The sequence below is a fragment of the Chrysemys picta genome, chromosome 2, assembly GCF_011386835.1.
Source record: "Chrysemys picta bellii isolate R12L10 chromosome 2, ASM1138683v2, whole genome shotgun sequence".
NCBI lineage: Eukaryota > Metazoa > Chordata > Testudines > Emydidae > Chrysemys > Chrysemys picta.
The window spans coordinates 202,830,172-202,849,257 of NC_088792.1; the positions used below are offsets into that span (position 1 = coordinate 202,830,172).

Below are 19,086 nucleotides of genomic sequence, written 5' to 3' on the forward strand. Positions count from 1 at the left end.
TTGTTTAACCACCCTGACAGTTAGGAACTTTTTCCTATGTCCAACCTAAACCTCCCTTGCTGCAGTTTAAGCCCATTGCTTCTTGTTCTATCCTTAGAGACTAAGGTGAACAAGTTTTCTCCCTCCTCCTCATGACACCCTTTTAGATACCTGAAAATGTGTAATGTGTTGTAATTCTTCTACTATCTTTCATACAGCATTATGACACTTGCTGCAATTGTGTACTATTTAGAAGAAATGGATTCTTGAGATTATCCAACAAAGGAATTCATGCTGAAATTGGAAGATCACCACAAGAGGAAAAGCTAGCATAAGTTTGTAATTTCAAGTTTTATTTTTATATTGGTGAAACACAGAACCTCTTCCAAAAGAGGCAGCATCTGCAGAGCTGTTACAAATACGCTTCATACTCTAATACACCTCACAGGTTTGGAAAAGGTATGGATAAAGCAGTTTCACACTGTATGAACATTTTACACTGCATCTGGGCATACAAATTCAGTCATATTAAAAGATAATTTATAGATCATCTGACTTCACATACAGTGGATAATATTTCAGCATCTTCATGCAAACTTACTTTTGTTTTTAAATAGTTGGCATCATTTTTGGAAATAATTTTTCATACTGCAAGACAGTATATTTTCACTTTAACTTATTATTTAAACGATAAATTACAAAAAAGTACCAACTGTTTTGGAAAGTAGAAACAAACATTAAATATATAATATAGACATATCTGTTTACAATTACATATTTACTAAAGGCAGTAACATTCCTATTACACTTTCATTACCTAAAATAGGGGAGAATAGACTATATAAAATAGACTTTATCTAGTTTTCAACCATAGCCATCTTTTCATATTTCAGTCTTGAAAGCAACATTGCAATCAAATATTAAATTTTTATTCTCTTTGATGCATACAAGTCCCTTTCATTTAAATGAGCTTTGCTTGCATAGTAAAGAATTTTTGCCCTTAACATTCCTTAATCAGTACACGAGTTTTAGCTGGAAAACCGCTATCAACATGGAAGGAATTGTCTAGCTAAAACCTCACCATAATACTTTGAAAAATTAGTGGTTAGTGTCTAAAATTGTTTTTGGAAAACACAAAAAACAGATGCTACGAAAGTGCTTTGTTTCAGAAGTGAATGCATAGACTTGTAGCCTTATCTTAAACAACATGTTAGTGTTTTATCACTGGGGTAGTTTAAACAAAAACTGCTGTATTTTTTTGTCTTACTAACATATACAAGCACACTAATTTTCTTCACTTATGCATGTCACACTCCCCTTCCTCAGATATCCCAGGTTATGTGTAACAGGTAGCCTTAAATTCCCAGTGTAGTCAGTAAAGTTCTCCTCACACAAAAGTACATCAATGATATCCTACAAGAGCCCCTCTTCTAGAGCATAGTGTACGTCCATGAGCAGTCAAGGAGTCAGAAGTTATTGAGTTCATTAGAGTAAGCTACTCCAAGAGTTACATTTATTAGTACTGTTCAAAGGACAAGTTGCACATCTTCAAAGCCCTCTCACCAGTCTTGACAGAAAAGCAAAACATTCACACTTGCCAAATTTTATCTTTGATATTTTATATAAGTCAAGGTGTGCAAGCAAGCTTCCAATATCCATGTCCCTAGTATAATGTGACAATTAAAAAAAAACAACCCACACATGGGGAAAGTTCAGCACTAAAAAGGGTATTTTCAAACAACTTCACATTTCAGATCCAAGCTTCAGTCCATTACTACACAATTTGGACACACAGAACCAGTTTTTAAAACATCTATCCTAGCATAACAGACTAAAAGACTCATCAATGAGAGCTACTATCAACACTGTATGTCATACTAGCCTTGCCTGACCAATGTGGTACATATTCAAAGTTTGCACATTCTTTCACAACGTTCCTAAATCAGATATCAAAACTCAAAAGAGCTTTTTCACACTTGTACATTTAACAGAATTGTTTCAAGAATTCTCAAAATTTCTGAAATAATTTGATGGCTTAACATGGTAGAAGCCACAGTATTAGCATTTATACCTTGCTTCTGGTCTAATGCTCACTGCAATTTAGGAGTCATGGTGCTTCATGTACATCATGAATCCCCCCCTCCCGTCAGATTCTGGATGACTTCATCCTATAGTAGGCCTTCCTGGGTTCTTCTGTAGAAGTTTCTGCAGAATTGAAATCTTTGGTCACCTGTTAAGCATGGACTAGTCAAAATGGAGCAGTCAAATTTAGTTTGACCCTGAAGAATATACACTAGATTTTTGTGATGATTTACACTTAAGTTCTTCAAATAACTTTGATGGGTTATTAATGGGAACTTTGGGCCAAAGCTACAAAATGCAAAACAGACCACTTACTGCCTACATTATGCTTTAAATAATTGTAGAAGAGTACTGCTGATTCCAAATTCAAATCAAACAACTCAAATTTTTGAAGAACGGTGTTTTGAGATATTTCCAAAATGTTACCTTTCACTTAGATTTTTGCTGATTGCTTTTCCTGCAGAGGCTTTATATTCGGCAAACAGTCTTTTTTTTAAATTGATTATGGTTGGCTCCTTTCTCCTTTGCAATATGTACATTACAAACAGCATCTCAATCTGCATGCAAATGTAACACCAAAGATCTATTGAGAATATTGTTTCTTTAGATGAAAGATAGCCCCATTATTTTCCCATAGGTATCTGAAGAAACTTGCAAGATGGCTTCATATCAGTTGTCTTAGTATTTTCCACACCCTTTTACACTCCTGGATAATGCTTATAAAAAGAAGGCATTTAAAACAAATCCCTCTATAGGTTAAAAATGTTTTCAGAATAAATGGAATGGTTGACACCTAAGAGGCTTAAACTTGTGTAAAAATCTTATCTGGTAAAGAGTTTGTCTTCTTTATTCAGATACTCAATGTGCTAAAAACTACACCAAGATGAATAACCTTTAAAACTGCCAAAGTGGAAAGAAATCACAAACATGTTATAGGGAACCAGAAGAACCAGTCAAAATATTCTAGAATCCAATGATTTGAAACTAGTTGTTTCAATACTTCTCCCCAATCTAATTTATTTTATTTTAACCCATGTGCTTTTAGAGAAGAGACAATATTACTCAAATATTTCAATGAGAGGAAGGTAGTGCACTCAGGAAGTTCTTACCAGGTACGGAATGGAATCCAGAAATGCTTCAACAAGTGGTGGGCTATCATGCTTTTTTGTAATAGTACCCAAAAGCTGTCAAGTCTATATTAGCATTCCAATATCATGATTGCAATGAAGCACTGGTAATTCTGGTACCTTTGGATATGCTTAACATCCATAAACAGCAAGTCTGATATTATTTAACATTGAACATGTTTACAACTAGCATAGTCCACCAGAATATTCATCATCTTCCTCCTCAGCATGGGAGCCAACTGCAGCCGGTCCTCCTGCTTTGTCCTGTGCAGTAACTGGTGATTTCTTCTTAGTTCCCCCTCCTGGGACTGCCAGACTAAGAGCAAGCTTGGCATACTGACAACAACAAACAACAACATGACGACAGGTTTAGTGTCCACATTGTCATAGGGCCAAATCTTACTTGCCTTTCTCTAGAAAGAATCACACTGAATTAAATGGGACTACACTCATAAGTAAGGTGAGCAGGGTTTGCCTCAGTCTATTGACTGCACTCAAAATGCAACAATCCATTATTTTGTAACATTCTGTTCCAATAGCATAAAAAGAGACCTAATGCATGTACTATTCTCTCTGTGCTAAAGTGATTAAACATGTACTCTGATTTCTGCTTCTTTATAGAATAATCATTGCCGTGTTGCACAACACAATTGACTAGAAGTTTACGATAAGCGAGTCTCGTCAATGCAGTTTTTTTTTTAAATGTGCAGCATCTATTCACCACCAGATAAGTGGTCTTTTACAGAAGCTTTTTCAATCAAGATGGCATCATATTTTCAGATGTTAAAGTTATATTAGGTGAAAATTAATAAATATTGTTAGAAAACCTACACTAGGATGATCAGAAGTTTCTATTACTGCCTTTCTGTCTTAAGTCTTCTTTCTACAATTTGCAAATATGCAGGTTTTTTTTTTTTTAAATAGCAAGTACTTTCTTGAAAGGAAAAAAAAAAAAAAAAGACATCTTTCTTTAAAATAGCAATGGCCATAGTAACTCACTGTAAAATTACAGGACCACTCTTGAGAATTGAGCAGTGCTTGCAACTCCTCTTGCTATCAATAAAAGAAAGTTGAAGGTGCTTAGCATTTCTCAGTGCCAGTCCATGGATTTCTAGCTAAAACGGACTTGCACGAATAGTACCGTATTTCTGAGCTGAAGCACTGACTGCAGAGTTTTCAGCCCATGTTGGGGACAGAAGGGAACTGAACTCAGATGCTATTCAAGAATATTCCAGCCAATTTTTCAGACAGACTTACGAATGCCATAAGAAGCTGTTCATTCATCTGACCCTTCCAGATAAGCGGGAAGATCAGAGGAATGTGGAAATTTACAAGTGGTGAGCAGTAAAGTGGAAAATATGAGAAGCTGGAGGATGGGACAAACATACAGCAACTCCAGTTTTTTCCTACCAAAACAGTTCTCTCTTTCTTACCAGGAAAAAGATTTATGAAAATCCATATGAAATGTTAACTTACATCATTGTCCATGTACTTGAAAAGTGGTGAGTTACAGACATCAGAAACTTGATCCTGGTCCTGGCTGTCATATCCTTCTAGAAGCTGTTCTAGTGCTGCACAATCTTCACTTCCATTGAATCCCGGTATACTAAAGGAAACGAAAGTTCATTTAAAACATTTAACTTGTCCACTCACAGCACTCAACTCTTTGTCTATGTTTACATGTCACTGATTAAGAGTAGAGGGACAGGCAGCTGTAAGGCTTGTTTATAAAATTTTATGGTATTGCTTAAATAGGTCTCAAAACCCAGGCTGAACAAAAATGTCTAATGGCGTGAAAATGTATTTTTGACTGTATGATCATCTAACCATGTAAATTATAAACAGATCTCAATTTTTTTTAAACGTTTAGTTGTCTGCTTGGGACTAGTTGTCTGCATGGTCCCAAATGATAGAAGTGCCTTAAATCTCATGAGTTTCTGTTAACTAGTCATAATATTTTTCTTTTACAGTGCATGTATGGAATCATAAGTGTTTGAGATTAGGCAGGGTAAAGACTTAATTTAAAATGGATCATTTTAACCTAACTCCAGATATCGTGCATTTTTTAAATTCTAGTCTTAAGATACCATTTTCTTGCCATTTTGTAACACAAAACAGTAAATTCAATTGGTGACAATCAAAAAAGGCCTTTATCAGTACTGAACAGTTACAAGAGCTAATCCTTCTCTGTTCAGTGTATGAAAGACAGATACTAAAATGAGGCACCACTTAAAATGAATAATTTTTTAGTAAAAGAATTCCAACAGCAACAACCCTGTATTGTTTATTCAGCTTTTATTAAAGCTAAGCAAACAGATAATCTGGGAAGAAAGAACAGAAAAGGGAAGAGTAGTGAACTGAACAAAATTCTTCTAGCTGTTTAATTTTTAAGCAAATAGTAAAGCAATATAAATATTTTCATTGTTTATTTTAAGGGTATGCATGTCTTGCTATTAAGCCAATAGTGTATTATTAACTACAACTGACCATTTGAAAAACAACAACAATATTTTTCAAATGGTACTCTTTCAAAAAAACAAAACAAAAACAAAAAAAACCACTGCATTGTTGTACCATAAACCAAACCAACAGAGTACAGGCTTCAAACCTGTGGAAATATAGAATTGCCACATGGCTCTTTAATAAATATTGCTATGAATTAATTTTCAACATAACCAAAATTTAAGTTTGAAAACAATGAGGCAAAAATATGCCTTACCTGTAACTTTCCCTGACACATCTTTCTGCAGCAACATAGTCATGTCTATGGAGATGAACTAAGACTTGAGCAATAGTTTTCTAAAATAAAAGAAATGACTGATCACTCTTTAGTAACCAAATGTAAGATATTTTACTTCTATTATGAATTCAATACCAAAAGTCCTGTAGCTTGCTCAGGATAGGTGTAAAAAGGACACTAGAATCAACGAGGCAGTCAATTGGTCTACACTGTTCCTGGCTCCACATTCCCAAATGAAAAAAAAAAAAATGATGGGCTCTGAAAATATTGATCTACTCCAGCTGTGGATCTGTCTCATCTTTTTTAAAGATCATGTAGAGGAAGAGATCAAAGTGGACCAATTCTGTTGTAACCTTAGATCATCTGAACCTAGGTTTACAAATTTAGAACTGAAAGACAAAATTATTCTAACAAGAATTTTGAAACCACAAACCAATGTTTTGCTTATGTTAAGCATATCTCGTCAGAAAATCCTATCAGTTGTCCAAAAAGTTAACCCATTCAAAATATCTAGCCCCACTTCCTGCCATCAACACACATTTAGAAAATAAATGAACATGTCTCCCATCCCACAAAAATTAAATAATTAATTCTTTGCGCTAACTGTATTTGCAGGTTCACCGACACAAATATTTTATCTTTTAGCATTTTCAATACAATTATCAGAAAGCTCTAAAAACCATTCTGATTATCTGTGATAGCTATCTTCAGCATTTTCAAGACTATTATACTGACACAAGACAGTTAAGGGGGTGGGTGAAAGGAGGGGATAGCCATTCAGGAGGTGCTCATCCAGTAAGAAGTTTATCCTGGACTGCAAGGCATACAATGCCATTCAGTTAGAGGTGCTGCAGACCCACAGGCCAATCAATTTCCCTTTGCGCATTTCTATTTTATAAACAGGAAAGAAACATTCACTCAGGTCTTTACCTTATAACATGTTGGATAATTTTCAACTTCTTTATAAATACTTTTTTCCTTCTGAATAGACAACGCAGCCTCATCTAATCTAGAAACAAGAACAAACACAGAAGGAAGTGTAAAGAAACCAGTGTAAAGAAACCAGTGATTAGAGCCTTATGATGTGCGTATTTTAATGTTTGTAGGTGGTAAAAAAGGCACAGAAGCTGTAAAGATATTTCAGTAGTCCACATAAAGCCTATAAAAAAAAAAAGTTAATATTTGCGTCTTCTAATCATTTTTTTTCCTCCATGCTGAAAAAAAGCCACCATTTTTGTTTAAATCCACTGGCATTAAGAATCAAAGTAATCTAAACACTAAGCCATCAAGTCTTTAAGTTTTCATTTGGTCTTCAATCTTGAGGGCATCACTGTAACATTTCAAAAGGTTAAAAAAAAAAAATACATCTTTCAGAAATCCTGTTATTTTTGAGTTGCCAGGTAAAATACTAGAGTGAAATCCAGAAATCAGTGCTTCAGTGTGAAAGCAATCAATGCCACATGCCAGTAAAGTTTAGTTTTATATTAATCAGAGCATCAATAAATGTATGTACTATACTTTTCTAGCATTTCTGTCCCTGTCATTGCCAGGTCCCAGACCTATGTGAAAACAAAAGCCATAATCTTTGAAGTCAACCCAACTCATTCAAGGAAGTCACAATCCAGTGAACTTTTTTTTTTTTAAATAAAAACCCACAATTCATCACCATGAGTGTATCCAGAACTGCATAAAAGCAGACAGGGCTCAGTCCTGTAAAGAGCTGAGCTCTGGTCTAATCTGGCGTTTACATTCTTGCTGGATTCCACCAGGATGTTCAGCACTCTATAGGTGTAAATCCAAATAATGCAAAATAGAAAGGAAATGGAATATTTACTTGCAAATATCTTGGTGATCAGTTATGTTGAGTAAGGATCATTTCAGGCAGTGGAAGTGCACAGAGAGCTAATATTTCCAACCAAGCAGTTGTACATGCACATACTGTTGAAATATAGCAACTATTTTACAAGTCACAACATTACACTACAGCTTTTGGACAGGAAGTAAACACTGTATCCAATTGAAACTTCAGAGTAAATTTAGGTAGGAAGTACATCAAGGCTAATGACCCGAGAGTTCACACTGGATATTTGAGGACAGATGTGGTGAGGATCTTCATGAAACATCTCATCCAAAAGGTGACACCTTTAGCAGCACAGTATCAGCATCAAGCTGGAGCACTGGAAGGGACAAATGTCAGCTACTGAAACATCAATTTATCTGAGAATGTTTGGCACTATTCTGATTTTTTTTTTTTTAAATGAGACTCTCCCCACATACCTACAGTATAGATTTTAAACCACACATACACGCTTATAATCTACATAGAAAATTAATTAAACTCAAACTTTAGCGGGACTGTCCAAGTTCTCCATCCTTTTTATGCCTGAGGAATATATTTGCAATGTGAACACACATGTTTTTAATAAAAAGGACAAGAGTGGGTCTTTTCAGACAAAACAGTAGGTGATTTCAGGTTGCAAAAAACAACAATAATCCTGCCTAATACCCTGGAGACGCATTTTTAAAGTTTTGCATACATTTAAAATTTATCAAAGTACTTGCTAGTGTTTTGTAACATGGATGTAAAAAACATGCCATTTAAGAGAACTTAGGAACTCTACCTTCATGGTCTACTAATTTACATTTTTAAGCATAAAAGAATTGTTCGGTTTTGGAAAAGGCATGTAATCAAGAAGCACAGGATTTAAAGTTTCATTAGCCACTCTATTAGAGGTTCAGATTACATTTGTCAGCTATAAATCACTAACTTCATACTCGAATTAATCAAGCTATTTTGGATGCAAATTACTATAACTGAATGTATTAAGAACTTCACATGGCAGCTAAGGGATTCAATATATCTCACATAATTCTTGGCAATCATAATTCATTTCCATACCGAAGTTTTTCTTTCACTGAAACTCACAAAACAATCATTCAAAGAATATTGATATTTTAGACTACTACTCTTCTGACATCCACAGAAGTACAGTAGGACCTCCCTGATCTGCTCACACAAATTATGTCTAAATCTGCTATTGTGATTGATGATGAAAACACAACAAAAATATGCTTCATAACTTATTTCCACTTTAATTATATTCAAGTTACATGATGTTCCAAACCCCAAGTGACATCAGATACAACATGGCCTCTATAAATCAGTATGACAATCAAGCTAGCCTCAAAAACATTAATATACACATCTCACCTGACAGTCCTTCCACTCCTGTAATATAAGGGTTTTCCTTGTTTCCTTTTAGATTACCATTGTTGCTCGCAATTACAGCACACACTCAAGGCTTGACTCAAAGACAGCCTTATAGTGAGCTATAGGTTGTAGTTATGTATGTTTATGCTAAATCATGGTAAAATTTGGTACTACTAACCAATAGTATTAGAAAAAACAGGTGAACCTGAGGATTCAAAGTCAAACTCTTCACCCTTGATTCAGAATCAGACACCTGCATATGGGTTGCTTTGGTTGGGTAAGTCACTTAATTCCCCTACTTTAGATTCCCTCATGTGTAAATTGGGTAGAATATTAAGTGCTCACTACCCAGTGTTGTGAGGAATAATTCACATTGATGAAGAACTGTAGAGATGAAGCACACCAGGTTCTCAGTAATTCATAAATCTTCACTGAATTATTAGGAGGAACATTTTATAGCACCAAAAAACAAAACAAGAAAAATCACAGATGAGTTTTTCAGCACTCAGGTATAGCCAGCAGAAACGTAAACTGGATCTTAGTCTTGACAAGCATCAACATAATCTTCTGTTTCCAAATAGTGACTTTTGAAGAGGCAGTACGTAGATTCAGTGAAACTCAGCAGTAAAGACTTCAATTATATTTAGAGGAAAACTTAGGTTTTCAGAATATAAAGAGTTATACCTTCGTCCTCTGACTAAAAGTCTTGAGGCTTTCCCTAGTAATTCTACAGCCTGCCGTAAACGTTCTTCATTCTAAAGGAGCAGAACAAAATCAAAAGGTTTTATACATTTGTGGCTTTAATTCTATGCAACTTCTCTTTTTTTTTAAAATGAAATACAAACATAAGGCATGAGCTCAGGTCAATGCAGGTTTCTCCCTTGGCCTTAGTACTTTTAGTCAGCAGAGCTCCCTCCCTCTGGACTGCCCAAGAAGTGGGAAGAAGCTGGATAGGAGATTAAATTCAGATCCTATATAGTGGGGGATGGAGTATTGGTAGGGACTCTGACCCTGCACCTTTACATTAAAGGTCCCAATAGGAGCTGCGTGACTTCCTGTGCAACATTATTCACCCACTGCTGTGATAGAGAACAAGATAGAGCTCAAAACTCAACCTCACCTTACAGCTATCTGTGTGCAGAGTTATTTTAGGCTGACTAACCTTGAACACTTCTTCCTTCTAACTCAATCTTTATTTCCTTTGTTGTTCAAATTAAAATGGTAGTACTTACTTCGAACACTGATGCTGTCTGCTGATAGAGTTGTACAGCCTTTTCTGGGTTCATACTTTCTATTAGCCTGAAATAAATACAAGCCAGCATTATTATTCTTCAGCTCAAATAGTAAAGTTTTCTCCTAGTACAGGATTCAAACAACAGTCTGTAAGAAGAAAGCACCAATGTTTTGTGATTTGTCCTAGCTACCAATGCTGCAGGCTTACTTTCCAGCCCGTTCCAGGGCAATAGCTGCTGTGTCAGGTGTTCCATTCTCCAGGTACATCATACTGGCCTTCTCAATCAGCTGAACTGCGTCAGGAAGTTTTTGCATCTCCTGTAAGAAAAAGTTGGAAGAATAACAGTGTCAGGAACTATGCTAATATATAAACAGACCAAATGAAAATATTCTGTATTGCATAGCGTTACATTGGTAGAGTTCAGCTCCCAGCAAAGTAAACTACAACATCCACAGTACAAACAAGCATACCAGAAACCCAGCCTACTTTCCCCTCCATCTGCCTATAATAAATCAAAAAAGTTGGCTGATTTTGTTCTTTGGATTAGCCACATGATGAAATATCTAAATGAATACTCACACAGTGCAGTTACAAAACCAGAGCAGCCAGTCTTGTTTCCCTTTGTAACATTTCAATTTTGGAATAAATAAGTCAGTTCCCTGGTAGCCCAACTTTACAATTTGTTTAGAGGGCACATCATCAGAAGTGGACATATATACAGAATTTTTGGAGTACTTGATTTGAACCCTGAAATAATGATTCTCTGAAAGTCTGTTTAACTGATCAACATCTGGGTTACAAGTTCACTTTGAGTTCCCTAAAAACTGGCTTATGGTGGTTAATTAGCTTATTTTACTATACACTGATTTTCTATCCCCTAAATGAGGTTTTCAACTATTGGTTAAACCCATTCAATAAACTGCACAGCTATCAAGTCATTATTGCATGCAAAAAATCACTAACAGGATTCTGGCAAATGTGATTAGAAAACTAATTCCTGTTGACTACAAGATTTATGTTGAGCTAAAGCAGAAGGGCTAAGGTATGGGAGTCACCAAGAACTACAATATGTCAGCTTACTGAAGAATCAGGAGGTATATAATGGTGGTCTGTTAATGCCTTAGTATGTTAAAAATACCATTTAAAAATACCATCCACAGTGCTTGCGTTGAAACTATAGGATATTCCACTCATAGCACCAAGATTGGTTTGATGAAAACAACAAGGAAATCCTAGCATTAATTCAACAGAAAAGAACTGCATTCTGGCACTGGCAAAATGATTCCTCTAACCAACGAAAACATGAGGCTTATCACCTGCTCAAGGCAGCAGTCCAGAGGAGGCTACGTGACATCAAAAATAAGTGGTGGCAAGAGAAGGCCTCTGAGATCCAGAGTTTCATAGACCAAGATGACATGAGAAGCTTCTTTCAAGCAACAAAAGCTATATATGGGCCAAGCTCCAAAGGCCCAACCCCCTTACGTTCACAGATTGTCCTTGAAGAGGGTGGAGCCAATGCGGCCATTAAACAACGCTGGAAGGAGCCCTTGAAGAGCCTACTAAACCGTGAATCCACGGTCTCTGAAGACCCCATCGAGTCTATTCCACAACGCTCAGCAATGGCACACCTTGCTGATCCCCAGTTTTCTGAGAAAGTCCGGTGTGCCATCACCCAGACAAAAAAAAAAAAAATCACAAGGCACCAGGCCTAGACAGCATCCTGCCCCTTTGAGGGTGTCTCCCCAGTAAGTGACAACAGGACACAATATTATTTACCTGAACTAAAAAATAAGCTGCTACTATGAAGTACATTTCTCTTTTCTTAATACATACATAATAAACTCAACCTCCCCCCCTCCCGGTTTTGATTTATTAAGTTTCAACCAGGAAAGAAGGTTGCATCATTTAAAATTCTTAGGGGGAAAAAAATAAATGTCAACACTGGAAGTGCTAGCACCACTTTAACACTAATGCTGCAAGCTGAAAATTGCATGTATTTTAAAATACAACTGTCCACAGGAGACTTATTGTTTTAAAACAAAAACACAAAGTGACCAGTAAATACCTTTAACATCATGCCAGCTTGTTCATAAGCTCTGCAAAGAGAAAAGAAATTAGGTTTACTTACAGTGTTATTTCAGTGAGTTGAAGTGACAGGTCTTGCTATGTAGCAAGAGTTACTATACATCAGCTAATGGTGAATCATAACAATGCATACATTTCAAACATTTTACATGTCTTATTTAAAAAGACAGTTTCTCACTTGTGCGCTAGTGATAGATATTGCAACCTCGCGCTGTATCTTTGGGGACCACTTTATTACGTTCATGAATCGTTTATGTATGATTGTATTCAACTCCATGGAGGAGCAGCTGTGGTAACACGTCAGGAACTAAAAACAGTGGACAATGATTAAGGACAGTCACTAATTCTGTAAGCAACTCTAAAGACATACCACCCCCAGTGGTAGTTTGTATATACTGATTCAAACTGGGTTTTCCAGACACTGAGAAACAAAGAAAGAACTTTTGATATAAATAGCTGTGTTTGTATCAGGACCTTCTTTTGATCTAGCAAACAGACATGCTTTTATCCAATGGGGCTCCAATCCTGCTGAAGGGTTGGAAGAATGATGGCCTACCAGAGCCTGGAGTGGACCACAAATTGGGGATAAAGATGCAGTAATCCTGAGACCGTAACAGTGTTGTCTTCTATGGATAAAGTGCTTTTGACCATATTTGGAGCACTGAAAAAGCAGTGTTTCCCAACCCAGACCAAAGATACCTTCCTGCTTCTATAACATGTACTGTGTGTGGCAAATTTTGCACCAGTGCTTCAAATTAATCACACAATCTTTTCACTATTTGCCATGAGTTGGAGGAATGGGAGGGTAGGAAATGTCTGATTGTGTTTTCACTACACAGACTAGACCACAGTGGCACGAAAGACATTTAAAAAACACACTACTAATATAATATTAGCTGTTCTTAATTCTAAGGCACCATTCTGGGGATTAGAGACATTGAAGAAATTTCAAGTGTGTGAATAGAAATCAAATTATTTATTACCTTAATCATACATGCAGTAAGCAAAAACTCAAATGAAATAAGCAAATCCTGAGTAATATCCTATTGATGATCAATCAAGAGATACTGGAACTAATCCTGAGAAGTGATAAAAAGTCATAATTTCCATTTACTTCAATGGGATTTGCAGAGTCTCAAAAGCTTTCCAGGATGAAGCCATTAATTAGTCTGATCATGAACCAGTGAAAATAATGGAAACTTTGCCATTTATTTAAATGAAAGCAGACTTAGCCCCAAATGTATGCATCTTTTAAATAGTCTTTAGATACACATAGTATACTGGGAAATGCATCAAATTAACTGAGGAATTTAAACTTACTTGGCAGCATGGAAGAGACTGGATGTAACAGAGCCAAAGTTAAGGATACAAGCCATAAAAATCTGACAGGTAATTATGTATCAAAAATAATTTATTGGAGGATTAAGCAAACTGAATTTTTATTTAAATACTAGTTCCAAAGATAACATTTACACAGAGGCAAAACTAATCTGATAAGTGTAAATGCTAGTTTTTGTTTGTTTGTTTTGTTTTAAATAAACCTAAGGGTGAAATAAAATTCAATATATCCAACTATGAAAGAGCTGACAAAACTAGATTACATACATTTATTTAAAGACTTTTGGTTACTACATTGTGTTAGACAGCATAATGTTAGCTAATCTTTTAGCAGTATGTTTAATGTGTAGCATCCATTTCTAGGCACTGCATGGCAAAAACCATACAAATTATTAACTAAAAAAATTAGCACACATATTCCCTAAGGGAGATTTCTTCAACTTAAAAGCCATGTTACAAACTAAAAAGAGGAGATCCCATCTAAGTTATCTACTTGCAGCAAAAAAAAAAAAAAAAAACACCACAAACAAGAAAATCCCTCAAAAAGTAAAAATGTCAAGGAAATCTAAGGACTAAATCCAGTAACAGAAAGCAAACACTGGAATCTGTTAATATGATTGTTATTCAAATAAATAAATAAAAAATAAATAATATGTGCTGAGTGGTATCTGGGCACCCCAATCATAGATCAGGGCCCCACTGTGCTAGTGACTGGCCAAACAAAATAAGAAGATGGTTCCTGCTCCGTAGGGCTTCTTATTTTTCATTCACCAGATTGTTTTCTTGGGGGCTTGAATTCTTTCTTTAAAATGAATTTTGGAAGTTGGCTAAGAAACCTTTTAATATTTAGTCTGCGTTTGTCTCTTACATCTTTCCACACCACCCCCTCCCTTAGTCCAGTTCTGATTGCTAAACAGTTATTCAATTCCTTAAATACTGAACTAACCATCACTGAAAAGATACGCTCTATTATTTGCATGTGCTTCAGCTTCCCTCAAATAGGCGTCCTTTGCCTGGTCAAACTGTTTGGCATTCTTAAAAGCAACACCTACAAAGAAGAAGAATGAAAGAAAACAAAGTGTTTATGTTTTGCCATTTCCCTTCTTTCATCTATTGTTCAAGACACACAAGGCCAGATTTTTAAAAGGTATTTAGCCACCTAAAAAATGCAAATGGGCATGTAGTGGGATTTTCAAATGGGAGGTGGCTGCCTAGACCCCTTTGAAAATCCCACTAGGCGCCTATCTGCATCTTTTGGTCCCTATATCTTTAAAAATCTGCCCCATAATGAAAGTATTTAATTACATTTTTTATCAATTTATTATACTTTATATCAAGGCTCATAAGAATCATTCTTAAATTATTAGTACTTTCTCCCTCTATACAATGTAGGCTACTTGGATTTTCACTATAGTCAGCCCCTCTTCTCAGCTGAATACCTGCACTTCAGTATCCTTTCCATTCACTAACCAGGAACGATGCCAAATAAGTTTAAGGTTCTAAAACATTAGAAGTGATGTCTCATTGCAGTTTCCCTTCTAAATCAAGATCCTCATCAACAACAAAGTGCACCTGCAATAAATACCAGCCTTCATAATTAGTTCTGGGCACATTACAATATAAAGAAACCTAACTAACCAGCTAATGTGTACTTATTTAGTCAGGATTTTAAAAATCAGAGCAGACTCAACTCAACTCCACAACTGGGGAGCGCACGAACGCACCCACACGCATCCTTTTTTCCCCCCAGCTGCTATTGATGACTTACGAAAACAAAACCAAGAATTTAATATCTAAGTGAGTGACTGCGACTATAAAGTGTAATAGGCCAGAAAGATATACTGCAGATGCTATTAGTGGATGAAATAGATTTTGGAAGGAGGATAGCGTGATTAGACAAAAATTAATCAAACAGAATTGGGCTGCTACATTTTATATTAGTGTGACACTTTCTGGAATACATGCAAATAGGGAGCAGAAATCCTCAAGACTTAAGATGTCAAAAACATTCAGTAGAATTTCTGCTCAGAATCTTACTGAAAAAGAGTCAATACTGAGAGATTTAAATTCAACAATATAAAACTCAAGACAGAACACTGAGATAGTTGTCAAAAATAAATCTGAAGCATGAGCGAGCACCAAAATTTGTTTATTTGAAGATGGTGTTATAAGACCACTGACAAGAGTTCCCAGAGAGCTCAAGGGAAGGGAAGTGGGAGTGGGGGGAAAGAGCGAGAGAGAGGGTAGGAGGGACAGGGGAGAAGGAGAAATGGTGCAAAAAGAGATTTAATTTTACAAAGTTCAGTGGTATCCAAGACAGCAATCAGGCAAAACCAGGATGGCACTGCAATATGAAGGCCAAGACAGATTTAAATATCACCTGCATACAAATGGAAAATTACACCATATAAACACAACTGAATTCTAAGAGCACCATCTGTGTCCAAGGGTTCCAAAAGATTTTTAAGAAATGGAGCAGGGTATGTCAGAGAGCCAGCAGCAAAGCATTAACCTTGAGGATAAGGGGAGAAAGCTATCAGATTCCTCATCAACCTCAACTGAGCAGGAAGAGAGAGAGAGGAATATTTGCCCTTTAAATAGTATGCACCTTCAAAGTATCCAATAGACAAACTTTGCATATGAATTTTCTCTCTCTGTCAAATAAATTAGTATTGAACATATTATAAAGAGGACAAAAATGAATAAAGTCAAGGTCACTTCTGCAGAGGTTTCCACTATTTGCCTCTATACAGCATTAGGAGTTTCCCTTCCTCACTCAAAGTCTAATTCTTTTGCCACTCCTGGCATGGAGCTCCCACTGAAGACAACAGGGATTCCCATGCAGAGTGGACAGGAGCATGCGCGCACACACAAATCAAGCCCCTATTTACAAGGGGGAAAAAAGAGTCTAACTATGCCTCACAATAAAAGCTTTTCAATTTTATTCAAAAGTCCGTTTAACTCTGTGTTCAACCATATTTGCAAGTAAGATATTTAAAATTGTAATTTGCACTGAGATTCAGTTTACATGATATGAGTTCTATTAATTTCAAATAAATATTTAAAACACAAGTGCAATTTGAAATGTAGTAAATTAGAAAGATTTGGTTCTTTATTTTATTCCCTGCCCTCACAACCATCTACAGATTTACAGACAATGTTTTAAAATGACGACATCTAAAATATTATTTAAGATTAAATTACCGGATTATTTAAACCTATAAAATGCATTCCCATCTATAGTCATACATACCTGCCTTTCCATATTCAGTAGCTGCACTGTCATAGTCTGGTTTCCACTTTAAGAATCCAGTTTTCAGGCTGAAATGCAAAATCAAAAGCCCATCATCAATAATGGTTGAAACAAGAACCTGTTCTTCCTGCTCTCAACATATATAGTTTTGTTTCTGTTGTTTTAGGAAGTGGCAATGTGGGAGGAAGAGGGGGCAGGCCCGCAAGGGGCCACTGTCTCCCATCCCCTTTGAGGGATGTGAGATACAGAGAAATGGCAGAGAACTGCCAGATACTATGGGTTGGTAAGTAAGGAACAACAAATTGGGCCCCACTGGTCCATCCGGATCAGACCAGGAGCAGATGTTTAGACAATTTTGGACATTCTGTAATTTCTCCCTCTCTTTTCAGGATAAGCCTCAAATTATTTCTGCTGAGTGGGGAGTTTGGAAGGAAAGCACTTGTATTTAGCAATAGTGGGAAAAATTGTTTCAGAATGGAGGTTTTGGAATTAAAAGTTAACTATCACGTATTGTACTTCTGACTGTTTATATTGTCTATCTACAGCAGTGGTTTTTAACCCTTTTTCATTTGTGGACCCCTACAAAGTTTTGAATGGAAGTGTGGAGCCCTTTGGAAATCTTAGACGCTGCCTGCAGACCCCCAGAGACCACAGGTTGAAAACCACTGGTCTACAGTGTTTGTCTCTCTTGTCTACTTAAATCACAACCTCTTTGGAACAATGATTACATCTAATACATTTATACTGTTCTCAACACAACAGTACCAATCTTGCTTGGTAGCCTTCTGGTAACATCACCCTATATACAAACAAACAACAAAAGTAGCTATATGTAAATGATTTGCTTTCAAAATAAGTTTGCTGTGAGCACAGCTTCACTGAAACTGCTTGAACAAAAGCCAGGCACAAGTTTCCCACCTCATCTCTTTTCAGTTTTTATAACTGATGCATTTCTCCTTCATCTTAGTTCTCCCATTCACCTGTCTCGGCTTCCCTTTTCTCTCTATCAGCCTCCTAGTGTCTGTCTCAAAGTCTTGGGGAGTGGAAGAGGCTTCCCCTAGTGTGAGCAGTCATTCCAGCGGAGGGGCCTGTCACTGCCCCCATCTAGAGTTAGGGGAACTCTGAGAGCTCAGGACCCCGCTATCCACACAAGGTATTTCTGTGACCACACTCCCCACGGTTAATGGGGCTGTTCTCACAGCACCCTGTGTGACAGGTGGGGAGCTAAGGCAGAGACAAGCGACTTGCCCACGGTCACACTGGGAGTTTGTGGTGGAGGAGCAGGGCCCATGAGCCCCAGGCTGGTGCCCCCGCACCCTTCCTGGTGGCCACCCCACCCGCTGCCAGGCTCCCGGGGGCCTCCAGCTCTCCTCACGTTGGAACCCCCCAGTCCCTCTAACCGCCCTTCCCCCCGCGGCTCCCGGCCCGCGCACGGCACTCTGGGAGCTGTAGTTCTCCCGGCGGGGGAAGGCGCGCTGGGCTGAGCTCCCAAGGCGCCCGGGAGGTTGGGGCCGATGACAGCCCGGAGCCACGGGGAACCCGGCGGAAGCGGCTGCTCGGCGAACGCCCGGCGCCCTGAACCCCGCCCGTCCCCCTCCTCGACCCTCTCCCAGGAGCGAGCGGCGCAGCCACTCTCCAGCCCGGACACAGCCCGGCCCGCGGCCTCCTCGGGACCCTGGGCAGAGACAGCCCGGCTTGACCCCGGCCTCCCGCGCCGCGCCGCACTCACTATTTCTCCGCCTTGGCGACGTGCTCAAGCGCCTCGTTGATCTTCTGCGCCGCCATCTCGCTGCTCTGTACCTGACAGGAACCGCCGCCGCCGCCGCTGCGTCAGGAAAAGAGGGACAGGCTACGGAAAGCCGTAAGGGCTCATCAGCATACGTAGGGGGCGGGGGCTGATGCTACACGCCTGCGCGGGTAGGGGACGGAGTCGATAAGGGGGCGTGGCTACTGTTTTTTTCAGGCGGCGGACGGCCGGCAGCGGCACGGGGAGAGGACAGTTGGAGAGAGAGCTGCGCGCGCAGACCCGGCCCACAG

General features: G+C 37.9%; 1 protein-coding gene across 1 annotated transcript; it reads right to left on the reverse strand.

Annotated features, from left to right (window-relative positions):
- Positions 1-311: 311 nt before the first annotated feature.
- Positions 312-18,936, reverse strand: NAPG (NSF attachment protein gamma). Its single transcript, XM_005282660.2, has 12 exons — positions 18,779-18,936; positions 17,050-17,117; positions 14,760-14,844; positions 13,779-13,796; positions 12,439-12,469; positions 10,581-10,690; positions 10,372-10,438; positions 9,824-9,894; positions 6,859-6,937; positions 5,908-5,987; positions 4,665-4,794; positions 312-3,524 (listed from the first exon to the last, which is right to left on the reverse strand). The coding sequence occupies exons 1-12, from the start codon at positions 18,832-18,834 to the stop codon at positions 3,375-3,377; spliced, it is 945 nt and encodes a 314-aa protein (XP_005282717.1). The 5' UTR covers positions 18,835-18,936; the 3' UTR covers positions 312-3,374.
- Between the last annotated feature and the right edge of the window lie 150 nt (positions 18,937-19,086).

Bases quoted from the DNA above. Each gene is read 5' to 3' on its own strand.
- NAPG (XM_005282660.2), bottom strand. From the start codon at position 18,834: ATGGCGGCGCAGAAGATCAACGAGGCGCTTGAGCACGTCGCCAAGGCG. The intron at 10,439-10,580 runs GTAAGCCTGCAG...TATTTATTTCAG, and splicing joins GCCCTGGAACGGGCTGGAAA to GCTAATAGAAAGTATGAACC. The intron at 4,795-5,907 runs GTAAGGCATATT...CGTTTCCTTTAG, and splicing joins TGTGTCAGGGAAAGTTACAG to TATACCGGGATTCAATGGAA.